The sequence below is a fragment of the Capsella rubella genome, unplaced genomic scaffold (genome assembly GCF_000375325.1).
Source record: "Capsella rubella cultivar Monte Gargano unplaced genomic scaffold, Caprub1_0 scaffold_1, whole genome shotgun sequence".
NCBI classification, from domain to species: domain Eukaryota; kingdom Viridiplantae; phylum Streptophyta; class Magnoliopsida; order Brassicales; family Brassicaceae; genus Capsella; species Capsella rubella.
In genome coordinates, this window is record NW_006238923.1 from 10,612,959 (window position 1) to 10,627,823 (window position 14,865).

At 35.0% G+C, this 14,865-nt stretch overlaps 3 protein-coding genes across 6 annotated transcripts; 2 read left to right on the top strand and 1 right to left on the bottom strand.

Annotated features, from left to right (window-relative positions):
- Positions 1-1,617: 1,617 nt before the first annotated feature.
- Positions 1,618-5,288, top strand: LOC17899132 (UDP-arabinose 4-epimerase 1). 3 transcript variants are annotated; one of them, XM_023789310.1, is made up of 10 exons: positions 1,618-1,935; positions 2,504-2,630; positions 2,883-3,010; positions 3,100-3,213; positions 3,311-3,510; positions 3,590-3,731; positions 3,812-3,906; positions 4,008-4,137; positions 4,552-4,696; positions 4,804-5,288. In XM_023789310.1, exons 2-10 carry the CDS (start codon positions 2,570-2,572, stop codon positions 5,046-5,048), a joined length of 1,260 nt encoding a protein of 419 aa, XP_023645078.1. In that variant the 5' UTR covers positions 1,618-1,935; positions 2,504-2,569; the 3' UTR covers positions 5,049-5,288. The 3 variants fall into 3 exon arrangements, with proteins under 3 accessions (XP_023645078.1, XP_023645076.1, XP_023645077.1); XM_023789308.1 differs by having other exon boundaries at positions 1,618-1,891; XM_023789309.1 differs by lacking the exon at positions 1,618-1,935 and adding an exon at positions 2,005-2,109.
- A 144-nt stretch (positions 5,289-5,432) lies between these two features.
- On the bottom strand, positions 5,433-7,329 carry LOC17898808 (coatomer subunit epsilon-1). The gene is made up of 7 exons (XM_006305407.2): positions 7,045-7,329; positions 6,852-6,941; positions 6,570-6,721; positions 6,338-6,473; positions 6,101-6,256; positions 5,824-5,903; positions 5,433-5,728 (listed from the first exon to the last, which is right to left on the bottom strand). Exons 1-7 carry the CDS (start codon positions 7,213-7,215, stop codon positions 5,635-5,637), a joined length of 879 nt encoding a protein of 292 aa, XP_006305469.1. The 5' UTR covers positions 7,216-7,329; the 3' UTR covers positions 5,433-5,634.
- Positions 7,330-7,925: 596 nt separating this feature from the next.
- Positions 7,926-12,864, top strand: LOC17900920 (serine/threonine-protein kinase tricorner). Of its 2 annotated transcripts, none has more exons than XM_023776935.1 (14): positions 7,926-8,014; positions 8,597-8,874; positions 9,394-9,568; positions 9,822-9,905; positions 10,030-10,271; positions 10,500-10,731; positions 11,023-11,102; positions 11,185-11,269; positions 11,513-11,644; positions 11,734-11,847; positions 11,928-11,975; positions 12,082-12,166; positions 12,249-12,305; positions 12,404-12,864. In XM_023776935.1, the coding sequence occupies exons 2-14, from the start codon at positions 8,651-8,653 to the stop codon at positions 12,538-12,540; spliced, it is 1,695 nt and encodes a 564-aa protein (XP_023632703.1). In that variant the 5' UTR covers positions 7,926-8,014; positions 8,597-8,650; the 3' UTR covers positions 12,541-12,864. The 2 variants fall into 2 exon arrangements, with proteins under 2 accessions (XP_023632703.1, XP_023632704.1); XM_023776936.1 differs by lacking the exon at positions 7,926-8,014 and adding an exon at positions 8,037-8,142.
- Positions 12,865-14,865: the final 2,001 nt, after the last annotated feature.

The window sequence follows — 14,865 nt, forward strand, 5'->3', positions numbered from 1 at the left end:
TTCAATACATTATGTGAATGTATATATAGTTACATTTCGATTGGGTTTGTAATACGTAAGGGTTTTTTTAATTTTCCGAAATATTTGTAGTTTGTTGAAATAACAAATACTACTGTTGGTGTCTTGAAGAAAATGAAGTCTATCTTCGCTGAAGTAACAATTACGTTTTGCAAATTCTTCTAGTCACAATTACGTTTGGTTTAACACAATTGTCCATACCGAAACGGACGAAGCCAAATTCTAATCACATCGTTTGATTACACAATAGCTATAAAGATGGTAATGATCAAGGGATCGAATAGTAAATGATTGTGCTTATATCGATCATCGATGATGTATCGTAATCGCGAGTTTTTTTTTTACACGAGCTATGTTTTGGCTTTGGCTTATGTATGCCCAAAAAAAAAAAAAAAAAAAAAACTCAGGCCGACATGTCAGCAGGAAGGAGTTGGTCACCCACGCAGAGCTCTATGGTAGCCGTAACAAGTGCGACCATTCTATTGGCTCATCGTGCTTCCTATGCTTTTCCCCTCCCTATATATAAAACTCTTCCCCAGACATGCTACTATTTACTTATGTATTTTCAAATTCTTTAGTACAAATCTCGCAACCAAACTGTTCATCGAATTTCCCATATAATATACTTTGTATTTGTATTTTCGATTTTTTAATATAAAAAAATTCTATTTATATGTCAAAACCATTTGTTACATAGATCTTATATTAAAATCCTTTTTCTTTATGATAAAACTATAATAATATTTGTTTAACATGGGACATATATGATGAGTGAAGAAAACATGAATTTCCAATATGTATTATTTTTGAGAAGTTAAGCTAATAAAGAAAAAGAAGGTTAAATGAATAGAGAACAAGAAAGTCTCGTGATCCATTTCTCTCAGTTGCTTACAATTCTTTCAACTTTTAGTTTCGGTACATTTCGATGATAATTTTATTATTGGAAGTATGGTTTTGACAAAGTTCGGTTTTTCATAACTCCCGAACCCGTATAGTTTGGCACATCTCAATCATACAACCTTTTTAATAAATCCAAAACGGCAAAACCCTTACCACATCCACCAACTCGTGATCATGTTATGGCATTGTAAACTACTTATTCAATTTCAGTTTGTTTACATAGTTATTGTTTACTGTTTGATCATTCATTTGCTACGTATTTTTCTCCACACAATCACACACGAATCAAATCATATTTAACTGATATAAAACAATATAAGTTTACCCGGGACCAAACCAATGAATTTACAACCCAAAGAATACGACTATATATACGAGGATCCGTCAACAGAATTCTCACAACATTCCACACCGTAAACACACAAAACAATATAGTAACATTGTCATCATCATGTATACACACTTGAACTGGTTAATAGAAAATTAACCGGTGGAATTAAAAAAAATTAAATTAAGAATATACCAAAACAAATAAAAATCATCTGGCCTGCGCCATCATTCTTGCTACATGTCATGTTCATATCAAAAGAATCTAAAAGAAAAGGAAAAAAAGCTGACAAAAAGTCAAATATATCATTTTTATAAAAAATCTCTCATTTCCTTTACTTTTTAATAACAGAGAAATTTCCGCCATCTCTCTCTCTCTCACTATCTCTCCATCGGCCTCACCGGAACGCGCCTACGAGGTCGCAGAAGCACTACTCTTCTCTTTCCTCATCCTACGTTTCCCTCTCCTTCTCTCTAAATTCTTCAACTTTAAAGTGATAAAAATTGAATCTTTCTCACAACCCTCAAAGCAAATTATCTCTCTTACACGCTTTCGATCATCATCTTCTTCCTCGAATTCTGGTTGGTTAGTCTCTGTTTTCTTCTCCTCCACAAGCCCCTCTGCCCCCTGCTGCTGTTGATACACGTGAGCCGCCATTAATGCCCCCTTTTTTTGTTTTCTTCTTCCATGTACGTTTCTTTTAATTCGTTTTCTTTGGCGTTTCTTTCTCTATAGTTTTAATCCCTTCTTCTTCCGTTTCTGCTTCTTATGAGTTACCTCTCTCTGCTCTAGGGGTGTTTCTACTTTACTCTTTTGAGTTTTGATGAAATCGGGATCTTTTCTTTGCTGAATTTTCACTTTGGGTTAGTCTTACTACATAAAAAATTATGTTTTTCTGATTTTTTTCTTGCATTTGTCATTTGTCATGGGACCGACATTGCTCCGACAAGAGTTTCCCAATCTGGGGTTTTTATTTTTTAATTTATAATTCCAACCCCAAGTGTTTTAATTCAAATAAGGTTTCCGGCAATTTTTGAAGCTTTTCTATCTTTAAATTTGCGTTGTAGCTCTCAGTTCGTTTCTAATTAAGGTTTTGATCTTCGTTCTTGTTTTCCTATCCAGGGTTCTTCATTTTCTCTCTTGTGCATTTATGTTTGAGTTCTGTGGCTTAGGTTGTTTTCATTTACAGATAGTTTTAGGATGGTTCTCAGTTTTTTTTTTTTGTAGAAAATAACTCAAAGTTTTGGTCTTTTGCAGGTGATTTAGGGCATTGCTGATCAAATTACATCTAGTGTTTGTTTCGGCGAGCTTTAGTGAATCAAAATGTTTAATTTTGGTCGAACAAGAAGCCAAGGGAGGCAAAACAGATCTATGTCTCTTGGAGGTGAGATATTATTATTCTTGATTCTTGCTATTGATTTCACTGTTAATCTAGGATCAATGTGTTGTCATTTTCAGTTAGCTCTGAAATTTTGAGAATTTAGTTTTAAACTTAAGGTTGGTGGATGATATAATTGAAGTTTGTTTGGGGTTTGGACTTTGGAATTTCAAAGTGTAAAGCTTTTGTGTTTTTTTTTTTATGTATAATTTGGATGCAAATATTAAGAAACAGATTTTGGTGGTTTTGGGAATGTAGGTTTGGATTATGCTGACCCGAAGAAGAAAAATAATCATTACTTGGGAAAGATTCTTTTGACAGCCTCTCTTACAGTCTTGTGCATTTTCATGCTCAAGCAATCTCCAACATTCAATACTCCGAGCGTGGTATGACTTCTTAATTTACAGAAAGAAGGATGTTACTGGTGAAACTTTGCTCAAGTTTCTTAGTGGATTCTTCTTTTTACTCTTTGCAGTTTTCTCGACACGAGCCAGGGGTTACACATGTTTTAGTCACTGGTGGTGCTGGATATATCGGTTCACATGCAGCGCTAAGGCTTCTAAAGGAATCATACCGAGTGACCATTGTGGTAACTTTCTTTGGCTTACATGGATTTAGGTTACTTTGTTCAGCATTATTATTAATGTCGATATCACGATTAAAGTATATCTCTTTCTGTTTAACAGGACAATCTATCACGTGGGAATCTTGGCGCAGTCAAGATTTTGCAAGAACTGTTTCCTGAACCTGGAAGGCTTCAATTTATTTATGCTGATCTTGGAGATGCAAAGGCTGTCAATAAGATATTCACAGAGAACGCCTTTGACGCTGTGATGCATTTTGCTGCTGTTGCATATGTTGGAGAAAGCACACAATTTCCTCTTAAGTGAGTACATTGAGCAACTTTAACTGTGGAGATATATGATGAATCTGAAACAAGTAACTAAATGTTCTGCCAATTACAGGTATTATCACAATATTACATCAAACACTTTGGTTGTATTAGAGACAATGGCTGCTCATGGAGTAAAGACTTTGATATATTCAAGCACTTGTGCAACGTATGGGGAGCCTGATACTATGCCAATTACAGAGGAAACTCCGCAGGTGAAATTTTGTTCGTCAAGTATTTTTATAGCCATGGTACTTCTTCTATGCGCTCTAACCCCTAAACACTTTCAATTCAGGTGCCAATTAATCCATATGGTAAGGCCAAAAAGATGGCTGAAGATATCATTTTGGATTTCTCGAAAAACTCAGATATGGCAGTTATGATCTTAAGGTTGGTTTTTTTCTTATACTCTTCTAAGTTTATCTAGTGGTTCAATGGATTTTTTTAACTTCCCCTGAAACTGACAAGGTTCTTTTTCTGCTAATATCCAGATATTTCAATGTGATTGGGTCAGATCCTGAGGGCAGATTGGGTGAAGCCCCAAGGCCTGAGCTGCGAGAGCATGGACGCATCTCCGGTGCTTGCTTTGATGCTGCACGTGGTATCATGCCTGGCCTACAGGTAATCACTTTCTCCAGTTCATGAACTTTTTCTGAAGTTAATCAGGTTTGATCCGAGCTTTACTTTTAGCTTTCGACAGAGTCTTGACATTTATTCTTTGGACAGTCAGCACAGATCGGCTCTATTAGATTCTTAATCCTATTCCTAAAAGTATTGTCTTTTGTTTTTGGTATAACTAGGGGCTGGCACATGCTGTAGAACATGTTCGAAAATGTTTGCAAAAAAAGCTGATAAGTAGTTTGTTTACAGCTGAGCAAAATACATAATTGAGACAACTTACCCTTGAGTTTCCTTTATTAAAGCAAAAAGATTAAATTAGTCTACTTGTTCCATTCACGTGGGTATAATAAGCTCTCAGTCTTCTCTAATCATTGATCTTCATTGAGCTTGTCTTTTTCTTTGGTTTATCTCCAGATCAAAGGAACAGACTACAAAACCGCTGATGGAACTTGCGTACGGGATTACATTGACGTCACTGACTTAGTTGATGCTCATGTTAAAGCACTTCAAAAGGCAAAACCCCGCAAAGTTGGAATCTACAATGTTGGTACTGGGAAAGGTAGTATTGACTTTTGGCTTACATTAGTACTCTACTGAAGGACAACTCCTGCTGTTTAGCAAAAATTGATTTAAAGACTGCTTCTTTTTGCTGTGTGTGTTGAGTAGGTAGCTCGGTGAAAGAGTTTGTTGAAGCGTGCAAGAAAGCAACTGGTGTTGAGATCAAGATCGAGTACTTGCCTAGACGCGCAGGTGATTATGCTGAGGTTTACAGTGACCCAAGCAAGATCAAGAAGGAACTCAATTGGACAGCTAAGCACACTAATCTCAAAGAGAGTCTTGAGACTGCGTGGAGATGGCAGAAGCTGCACCGTAATGGCTACGGGTTAACCTCATCAGTCTCTGCTTACTGACTTTGTTCATTCCTATAGTGATGGATGGAGATTTTGATTCCAGATGGTATCTAAGGAGAAGCGTAGGAGATGATGTTATATATATATATATAAATATAACATAAGATATATTATCCATATTATTAAAAAAAAAATGAATTCACATGATGAGATTCTTGATTGATATTCATTTTGTAATGGCTTTTAGGTTCTTTTAGGAAGCAGCCGTTCATTATTACATGTATCTTCTTTCACAGTATTTATTTATTAGTCTTAATAATATAAGCTTCACTGGCTTTTATTTTGTTCACAAAACTTGGATCTAGCTCTATGTTACAAACATTCGTTAGTGTTTTTGTTCTCAGAACTTTTGACTTTTGTCTCATAAGCTATGGAAGTCCTGGATTTTAAGAAACAAGATCTCTCCAGTCTTGTTGGATTCAAAACTCAATAGCAACAAAAGCTTCAGTGAGAAATCAAAGTTAAATGCAACACATACGGGGGAAAAAAATACTGTTCATATATGATAATATCAAGACAAGGTTGGTAAGATTATGAAGTTCTTCTGGTAGATTGCATATATCGATTCCATGTGATTTGAGATACTTCAGGCGAAAGATTGAAGTGCTCTCTCAAAGTTATCTTCAGCTGATGCTCCTCGCTTAACAAGGACATGTTCAGGATGTGAAAGTTTCAGCTGGCTGCAAAAAAGATTGGAAATGGAGGTATCAGTCAGCTTACTGACGTGATTCATCGTTATAAAAAAATCACACATAAGGTCATGAATATCTTTTACTTTAGGTAGCGCGAAGACGATTTCCCAACATGAAGACTGCATACAACTAGGTTTGCAAGAGTTTCTGGGTCTTTAGCATCCTGCAATGAGCATAAACATCTTTGTTTTCAAACTTATCCATTTTCCAATAAACTAATACTTGAGAAGATTTGTTGTAAGGAGTTTTTAGTATATACATAGTTGATAAAGCAAGTGCAGAATATACGGTAACACAATATTGACAAATGGATTGCGCCGATACATTTTTACGGTAAGAATAAGTAGGTTTATCACTCACCTTGTTGAGTGCTTCAAGTAGTAGAGTCTCGGCCTCTTCAAAATTACCCATATGCATGCAGCAAACTGCTTTGCCATTCAAGATCAAGCTTGTCATAGGGTATTTCTCAGAGAAATCCTGGAAGATTAGATACGCTTCCTGTATCTTGGAACCCCCCTAAGATCATACAACAGTTTAATATTAACAATCTTGTCTACACTATATGGAAAAAAAAAGAAATAGATATTCATATCATACTACTGCCAGGTTCAACCATGCACTCGCGAGTTGAGTAAGTGTGTGGTCTTCATCAATCTGTTGCATCACTCTCAGCTGTTTCTCAGCATAATCTGATCTATGCATCTTTATGAATATCTGAACATTCAAAGCATGCCTAAAATATACAGAAACAACAATCAATTACCGAGTAATGGTAAGAGCTTAAAAATCACTAAAACAAGATCCAACAAAAAAAAATCAAAAAGCTTACAGATCCATGGTTCCTCCAGAATGAGTATGCTTCAGAGCCTCATTATAGTCTTCCTCATGCATGAATATAGTACCAGCAATCAACCGAATAGTAGCATTGTTTCCTACAGTTGGATCAGCCAACCATTCCTTCAAGCTCGAAATGGTTGATTCCTAACAAAAAATCACAGATTCAAACAATGCACATCACTAACATAAGCTAAATATTCCTAGAGTAATCTGAAATTCAGCTAAGCAAACGTTACAGAACATGAATCGAGACATCCCAAAAATCCAGAATTACCTTATTTTCAGGACTCGATAGATACATGGCAAGGAGCTTCACTGCCTGCAGAGGAGTAGCAGCCGCTTCGTCGATCTCACTGATGACAAGCTACCAAGACGAAATTTTGAAAAGAAAAAAAAAAACGTAAATCACAAAATGATCAAAACAAATTGAAATCCAAATCGAAAAGTTCGAGACCAGAGGCCAAAACCTGATAGCTACCGAGAGCGATGTAAGCGCGATGAACGAGACAGTCCCTTTCGACGATATCCTCCTGCGAAAGATTAGGGATCTCGCTGTTGTTGATCGCAGCTTGATAAGCACCCAAGTAAAAATGGTTTCTCAGATTGAAGAGATGATCTGGTCCTGCCATGGATGCCATTGTCTTCCTTCTTCTTCTTCTTCTTCTTCTTCTTCTTCTTCCTTCCTTCTTCTTCTTCTTCCTCTAGATCTCACAGATCCGCGTCTAACTCCAAAACAGAGAAAACTGAAGTGTGAATAATCAAAACCAAAAATATGACTCCTCGAATTAAACAAGTTATGCAAAACAAACCCCAAACATTTCGATTTGTCAATTAACACACACTACGATCTATTTCTGGCCCAGTGGATTCCGTTCAATTACTTAATGGGCTTTTAAGTTACCCAATAGTTCTAAACTCTGCATCTACTAACACGTGTCGTACATACGAACGGTGCCGATCTTGTCTTTACCAATAAAACGCGGGAGTTGTTCTAATCCTGACGTCAGCAATCCCGTTGAAAACCACTCCGTTCCATCGTGCTGTCACGTTTTGTGTCGACAAACAAACCCAAAAATTTATCGACACGTTTCAGTTTATCTCCCCCATTAAATGAGGGCCGATTACTATCCGGGAATAGTTAAAATCCGATTTACCGGTATTAGTTTTTTACTTTGTTATCAGCTAATCAAGTCATCGTGACTGTAATAATAACTTTAACAGCGTTTACTGCTTCCAGATTAAATAAGTATTGACTAAATTACCCTTTACCCAAAAAACGTTATTAGTTCGTAATCCGTTTTTTTTTTTTTTTTTTATAGATCTTTTTGATTAAAATATTTCCGTTTCGAAGTGTATGCGTGTAAGCAAGAGTTGTATTGTTCGAATTCGATTTTAAGAGCTAAAAATCAAAAACCTCTGATTTGTTGCTTTGTTGATGTAAGTTTCTTTGATCCTTCGCGAAAAATTTGTGATCATCCCCGATCGATTTTTTTTTTTTAACATTTTATTTGCGAATAGTTTTGACTTTTCGTCTTCGTCTTCTCCAATCTCGCCTGGAGTTTTAGGTGTTCTTTTGTCTCTTGTTTCGGATTTGAGTTTGTAACTGTGCTTATCTTAGTTTGATTTCTGATTTTTTCATTTTTGATTATAAGAAGAGTTTCGAATTCGAATGCATGCGTGTAATACTAATCCCACAATCCAGAACTTTGTATGTATATCTATGTAGAGTGATTAGACTCGATTCGTGTGATGTTGAAGTGAAAAAAGTTATCATTTTATTTCCTGGAACTTGAGGTATAGTATTCGGTGTTGACCTGCGTTGTAAGATAAAAGAATCGGTCATAAATTGTATCATTCTATAGGATGCATTGTATCAATCGAACTAAGTATCATTCTATTAGATGCAATGTATTTGTATAGCTCAAATTTGATGAATTAGTTTTAAAGCTTTTGGTTTTTTGGAGTTTGAGTTAGTTAGCTATCATTAAGTTTAAGGATTTTTTTTATTTTGTTTTGCAGGTTTTATGAAGTGTTGTATATTGTGATCTGTATCTAAGTTTATATTGGCTTGAAATGGCAACGGAGTCTACAAGGAGCTGGTTCAATATACGGCAGCAGAAACCCGATAAATCCAGTCCTACTAAAAGAGGACAAGAGGGTAATGTGAAGAATCTTGGCAGACCACCTATGAATGATGCACCTTCTAATGCTACTAAACAGAAAGTTGCTGCAGCAAAGCAGTATATCGAGAATCATTATAAAACTCAGAAGAAGAGTCTGCAGGAAAGAAAAGAGCGGTACGTTCCTTCTCAGTATTCTTCCTTGTGACCTGTGACGCCAATGTTTACTACTTGTGCTTTGTTTGTTTGGTTGTTACAAAATGGAATTTGAGAACCTGGTTGTTATATCAAAGAAAGTAAAGTTATATCATTTACTTTTTCTCCTACTTAGGCTTGAGATTAGTTTTCTGCTTTGAGTTCTGACTTTGTTTTCTAGATGAGGCTCCTCTACACATTCTGATTAAGGAAGTACATCGTTACTGGTTTAGATTCAACCTTCTGATATCAGCTCGCTCTTGAATACTTGTGCTTTGTTTGTTTGGTTGTTACAAATAGAATCTAAGAACCTAGTCGTTATATCATCTAAAGTTTTGGGTCTGCTAACTTATTTTCTTTTACTAGTACTGATGTTTGAGATTAGTTTTCTGCTGTAAGTTCTGACTTTGTTTTCTAGATGAGTCTCCTCTACACATTGTGATTAAGGAAGTAATTTGTTACTGGTTTAGATTTCTGATATCAGTTCGCTCTTGAATACAGTCGGAGCATCTTGGAACAAAACCTAGCTGACGCTGATGTTCCTGTTGAAGACAAAATGAATATACTGAAGAATTTTGAGAAAAAAGAAATGGAGTATATGCGTCTACAAAGACAGAAAATGGGGGTTGATGACTTTGAACTGCTGAGCATCATTGGCCGGGGTGCTTTCGGTGAGGTATATCTCTTCACCCGCCTTTGTGATTTCCTCTTTTCATCTCCTTTTTGCAAGCTTAGCTAATATCTTGTCTCATATTTACATTGATCTTTCGATATAAACATGCATTTTGAATTTGGAATTTTGTTGTTGTTTGTTTTTTGGTCTCTAGTACTGGCTATCAATAACTGCCTATTATTCTGTCTCTATAAACCAAAGCTTCCATCACTGATCTTAGTGGTGTATTGGTTTTGTACATTTTATATCTGTTCAGGTGAGAATTTGTAGAGAAAAAACTACTGGCAGCGTGTATGCAATGAAAAAGCTAAAGAAATCCGAGATGCTTCGAAGAGGGCAGGTAGAGCACTATCGATAGCATTTCTACACATCCAAGAACTCCCTTGCGATTAAATTAGTCATTTATCAACATCCGCATAAATACACTTATCTCTATATGCATCTCTATATGTGGTAAATATCAGGTTGAACATGTTAAGGCTGAAAGAAATGTGCTTGCAGAAGTCGATAGTCCTTTCATCGTCAAGCTTTGCTATTCTTTCCAAGATGATGATCATTTGTATCTTATTATGGAATACCTCCCTGGAGGTGATATGATGACACTACTGATGCGAAAAGATACTTTACGGGAAGATGAGACTCGGTTTTATGTTGCACAGACAATCCTAGCTATTGAGTCTATCCATAAGCATAACTACGTCCACAGGTTCTTACAACTGGCACTTGAAGCTTATCACATTGTTCTGTTGTCCATTTTTACATCTGATATTTGATATATACTAGATTCAAAAACTCCTTACAATGTTGAATCTTTGTAGATAATCTTCTATTTTTGCTTCCTTTCGTATGTATAGTTTCCTAGAGTGCTTGTCAATTAGCTTTCAGTTGATATGTGGTAATAATTTAATTCCAGTTTCTTCCTTTGAATTTTCAGAGATATAAAGCCTGATAATTTATTGATTACTCGTCACGGCCATATCAAGCTTTCGGATTTTGGATTGAGCAAGTCTCTGGAAAGCAAAAATTTCCCAGATTTTAAGGCGGAGCTTGTTGACAGGAATACAAAGCCTGCAGCAGAACATGATAGACTCTCCAAGCCTCCTTCTGCACCTAGGCGAACTCAACAGGAACAGCTTTTACATTGGCAACAAAACAGAAGGGCCCTGGTATGGATAGACTAGATTCACTTATCTCTATTTTCCCATGGATGCTGTTCTGTTCCACATGAAATTCTTCTGAAATATTCTGTAAAAAACGTTTCTTTTCTTAGTTAGAATGAAGTGAAAGGGCATATATTTCTGTTACTTAGAGAAGGAAATTATATAACCCTCTTATTTTTGTCTGTGTATAATGTCTACTGTGCCTTAATCTCTTTGATAGTGTCCTATTTTATTTATTTATATGACCCTTCCATGCAGTCTTAACATAATAAGATGGCTCTTTCGTGTACCATTCAGGCTTTTTCTACAGTAGGAACTCCCGATTACATTGCCCCTGAGGTGCTGCTGAAGAAAGGGTATGGAATGGAGTGTGACTGGTTAGTGAACCTAACCCATGTGTGTTTTACACTGTACATAATAATTTATTCAGTTGATATTCTGAAACCTTTTTTGAAATAGGTGGTCCCTTGGAGCAATCATGTTCGAGATGCTCGTGGGGTTTCCACCATTCTACTCTGAAGAGCCTCTGGCAACATGTAGAAAGGTATGCATATATTGGCTTAATATCCTCCTAGTACATTTTTGACCAGTTTGAAGGTTTAATTATAAGACTTTTAGTAAGTCCTGATGATAACCTCAAAATTAGCCTATCAGTCAATCGAACTAGTGTATATGTATTGAACCATCTTTTGGTAACCTGTATGGGTATGGCATGATACAAGACTTATCTCTACTAAGCTTGACTAGTATAATATTTATCAAACAAATGCTCAGTTTATCTCTGCAGATTGTAAACTGGAAAACCTGCTTAAAGTTCCCTAATGAAGCTAAGCTCTCAATCGAGGTAAAAGATCTCATCCGAAGATTACTCTGCAATGTGGAACAGAGGCTTGGAACCAAAGGAGTTGACGAAATTAAGGTACTTAAACATCATTCTCTCTGTATCAAGACGAAAGCTGATTCTAGAATGGAATGCTCGTTAGATGTCTGATTTGCTTTCCATCACAGGCACACCCTTGGTTTAGAGGAATTGAATGGGAACGACTATATGAGTCAAATGCTCCATATATACCACAAGTGAAGCATGAACTTGATACTCAAAACTTTGAAAAGTTTGACGAGGTTTTTTCATTACCATCTACTTCATTCTTTAAATCACATTTCCGTATGTGCTAAATACCTATAAATATTTTAATTTTCAGGTGCCAACTACTTGTCAAACTTCTTCCAAGTCTGGCCCTTGGAGAAAGGTATATAAACTTCCTTCTGTATTTTCACATGTTATAAATTTCAGGCTTTTCCTACAGTAGGAACTCCCGGTTACATTTACCTTAATATTTACAAACTTATTCGCAGATGATCTCATCGAAAGATGTAAATTTCCTTGGTTATACATTCAAGAATCTTGAGATCGTTGATGAACACCATATCCCTGGCATGGGTTAGTAACTCTTTTCTCATGTGAAAAAATTTCGCACAATTTAGTTATTTGCGTTTATAATTATTGAACTCTATCTCCACAGCCGAATTGAAGCGGAAGAGCAAGACAGCAAAGAAACCATCTCTCAAGACATTGTTCGGTAAGAACATACGACAACTTTGCTAAAGTTTCATATGGTCTCAAAACTTTTGGTTTAGCTTTTGTTGAAGATTCAGTTCTTTTCTTTCTTTCTCGTAGAAACACCGTATCCTCCTCCTGAGAATCAAGCCTTAGAGGATTTGCTTGATTCACCTATTTACTCTGAAGGATCTAGAGGCTCTTCCGGATCACCATTTTCGCATCCAAATCAATCCCACAATATTACCCGGAGATGATCAAAAGAAGGGATCTAAAAAATGAATTAAAGAACAAACCAAGCAAAAGTAAGTGAAGGTAGCCATTTTCCTTCATGTGCAAAAAAAAATTCTTCATACATATACTATGTAATGTAAAAACAGTGAACACCCAAAAGATACTCAAAACTAAAATGCATATAGGAAACTCTTTAGGTATACAAACATATTACAATGTTTTTGTGATCCCCAATTATCTAACCTTGTAAGCTTTTTTCTTTTATAAATATTTTACATACATAAAGAGAGAATAAAAGACATTTTGTACATAAGAGTGGCCTTTGGACTTGCCTTGATTGGTAACAACATGTTGAGTTGTTTTTTTATATTTTATGCTGAGATTCGAGCTGTGTTGGTGATGGATGAACACTTTTTCTCGAGTTTATTTAGAAAACATCCAAAACTAGTCAAATCGTTTCTTTTCCATTGAACTGTTGCCTCACCTTTACTCGAATTGTCAATCCAAATAAAACACTTTAGTCATGATTTTATTAAACAAAGAAAAAAAAACAAAAAGATAGTGAAAGTAATAGTTATGTAATGGAACGTACTGCGACAATGAAGGAAGAACCAAAGCTATCTGACAAAACCAAAAAGGCTGATCAAGAAAGAACTCATGTTCTTAATTTCCACACTGCAATAACTTTGTTCTTCTCTTCACCTCTTAGTTTGTTTCTTTGCCTTTTTGTTTTGTTCTGTTTCTATTTTTCCATTTTTCCTCGACTTTTGTATTTTCTAGTAGACGAAAGAGACACAAACCACGACATCTAAGCCATTTATATTATTTCAGCTGCGAAGTCATATGTAGCGTTTAGATTATAATGCAAATGTATAACTACTATTCAACTATAAAAAAAAACAATTGAAAATTACTATTTTCCAAATTTAGTTTCAAATTGTAGAACTTAAAACCATGTTACGTATAAGTTAGTAGTTAGTGCACACTAGAAATCGATTTATACTTATTTTACTTTTTTTTCTTTGTTGCTTTTTTTTTGTTGTTTCTAAAACATGTTTAAAGCCCTCCTGAAGTGGAGTTTTTTTTGGGAGAATTTCAAAAATACCCCTTTTCATGTACCTCTTTTTAAAAATACCTTCTTTTCAAACTTTATCAAAAAACCCACTAAAATGTTGAAATTTATCCAAATATGTGTGTAAGCTTATAAATATATACACAAATTACCTTTATATGTGTATAGAACTTTATATACCTTTCATAAATAGCGTAAAAAAACCATATAAAAACCTTATAAAATCGTATAAATCTTTTTAAAAACCTTTTAAAACCTTATAAAACTTATAAAAACGATTTAAAACTATTTAAAACATATTAAAATATTTGTATCGAATCTCCCAGTAGTAGTTATTATATAGAAGTACCTTATAAACTATATAAAACTTTATAATTTTTATATTTAAAAAGGGGTATTTTTGAAAATGGATAGATAAAAGGGGTATTTTTAAAAAGGAGTATTTTTAAAAAGGGGTACAGCAAAAGGGGTATTTATCAAAAATTCTCTTTTTTTTTAATAACACAAGTAATCGGAAGAAACGTATAACAAAACGTAAACTAACATACATTTTTAAGAAATCATTTTACTCCAGATAATTAATTAGTAGGCTTTTGGTAAACCGATAGAATTAAAATTAAGATTCAGTTAGTAAGAGTATGACTAGGGTTTTTTTTTTTAGTAATGAACTTGGGGAGTACTTAAAGGGCATGGAGAGATTGCACGTAAAGTCGATATTTATGCACACGTGTTTGAAGAAGGTTACATGCTACATAGCTCAATACACTCATTACTTAATAATATCATTATCACCCGAGATTAAAGCTTAATCTTAATCAGTTCACAAAGATAAGGAGTGTACTGTGTACAAATAATGATTATAAGTTTTTATAACCAAATGCATATCTTCTTGGGAACGAGTTCCAGTGGAATTTACTTCATGCATAATTTATTTGATTATACAGTATACAGTTAAATTTTTCAATTAATATTTCTATTTTAACGTGCTATTTATGATTTAATCTGCATGATATGACTTTTGATTGGGCTTAAATTATTTCCATTGGTTGACTAATCACTTAATGTCATATCTAATTTAGTTTATACGAATTATAGAAGACCAAAGTGTAAATTGACTTAGGCGGATCGTGTAATGACGTCAAATCCATGTTTTATTGATCGGAGGTATTTGGATTTTGGAACAACTCTAACAAAAAAAAGTTACCTAGTACTTGAATGTACTGCGAACGCCAGGTAGTGTATCTATGCAACTCGGTTAAACACTACTAGCCAATGA

Coding starts and splice junctions, on each gene's coding strand:
- LOC17900920 (XM_023776935.1), top strand. CDS start 8,651: ATGGCAACGGAGTCTACAAGGAGCTGGTTCAATATACGGCAGCAGAAA. Junction 9,906..10,029: donor AGATGCTTCGAAGAGGGCAG/GTAGAGCACTAT, acceptor GGTAAATATCAG/GTTGAACATGTTAAGGCTGA. Junction 11,848..11,927: donor ACTTTGAAAAGTTTGACGAG/GTTTTTTCATTA, acceptor TTTAATTTTCAG/GTGCCAACTACTTGTCAAAC.
- LOC17899132 (XM_023789310.1), top strand. CDS start 2,570: ATGTTTAATTTTGGTCGAACAAGAAGCCAAGGGAGGCAAAACAGATCT. Junction 3,511..3,589: donor AGCACACAATTTCCTCTTAA/GTGAGTACATTG, acceptor TGCCAATTACAG/GTATTATCACAATATTACAT. Junction 3,907..4,007: donor ATGGCAGTTATGATCTTAAG/GTTGGTTTTTTT, acceptor GCTAATATCCAG/ATATTTCAATGTGATTGGGT.
- LOC17898808 (XM_006305407.2), bottom strand. CDS start 7,215: ATGGCATCCATGGCAGGACCAGATCATCTCTTCAATCTGAGAAACCAT. Junction 6,942..7,044: donor TCGCTCTCGGTAGCTATCAG/GTTTTGGCCTCT, acceptor TCGTCTTGGTAG/CTTGTCATCAGTGAGATCGA. Junction 6,474..6,569: donor TCTGGAGGAACCATGGATCT/GTAAGCTTTTTG, acceptor TGTATATTTTAG/GCATGCTTTGAATGTTCAGA.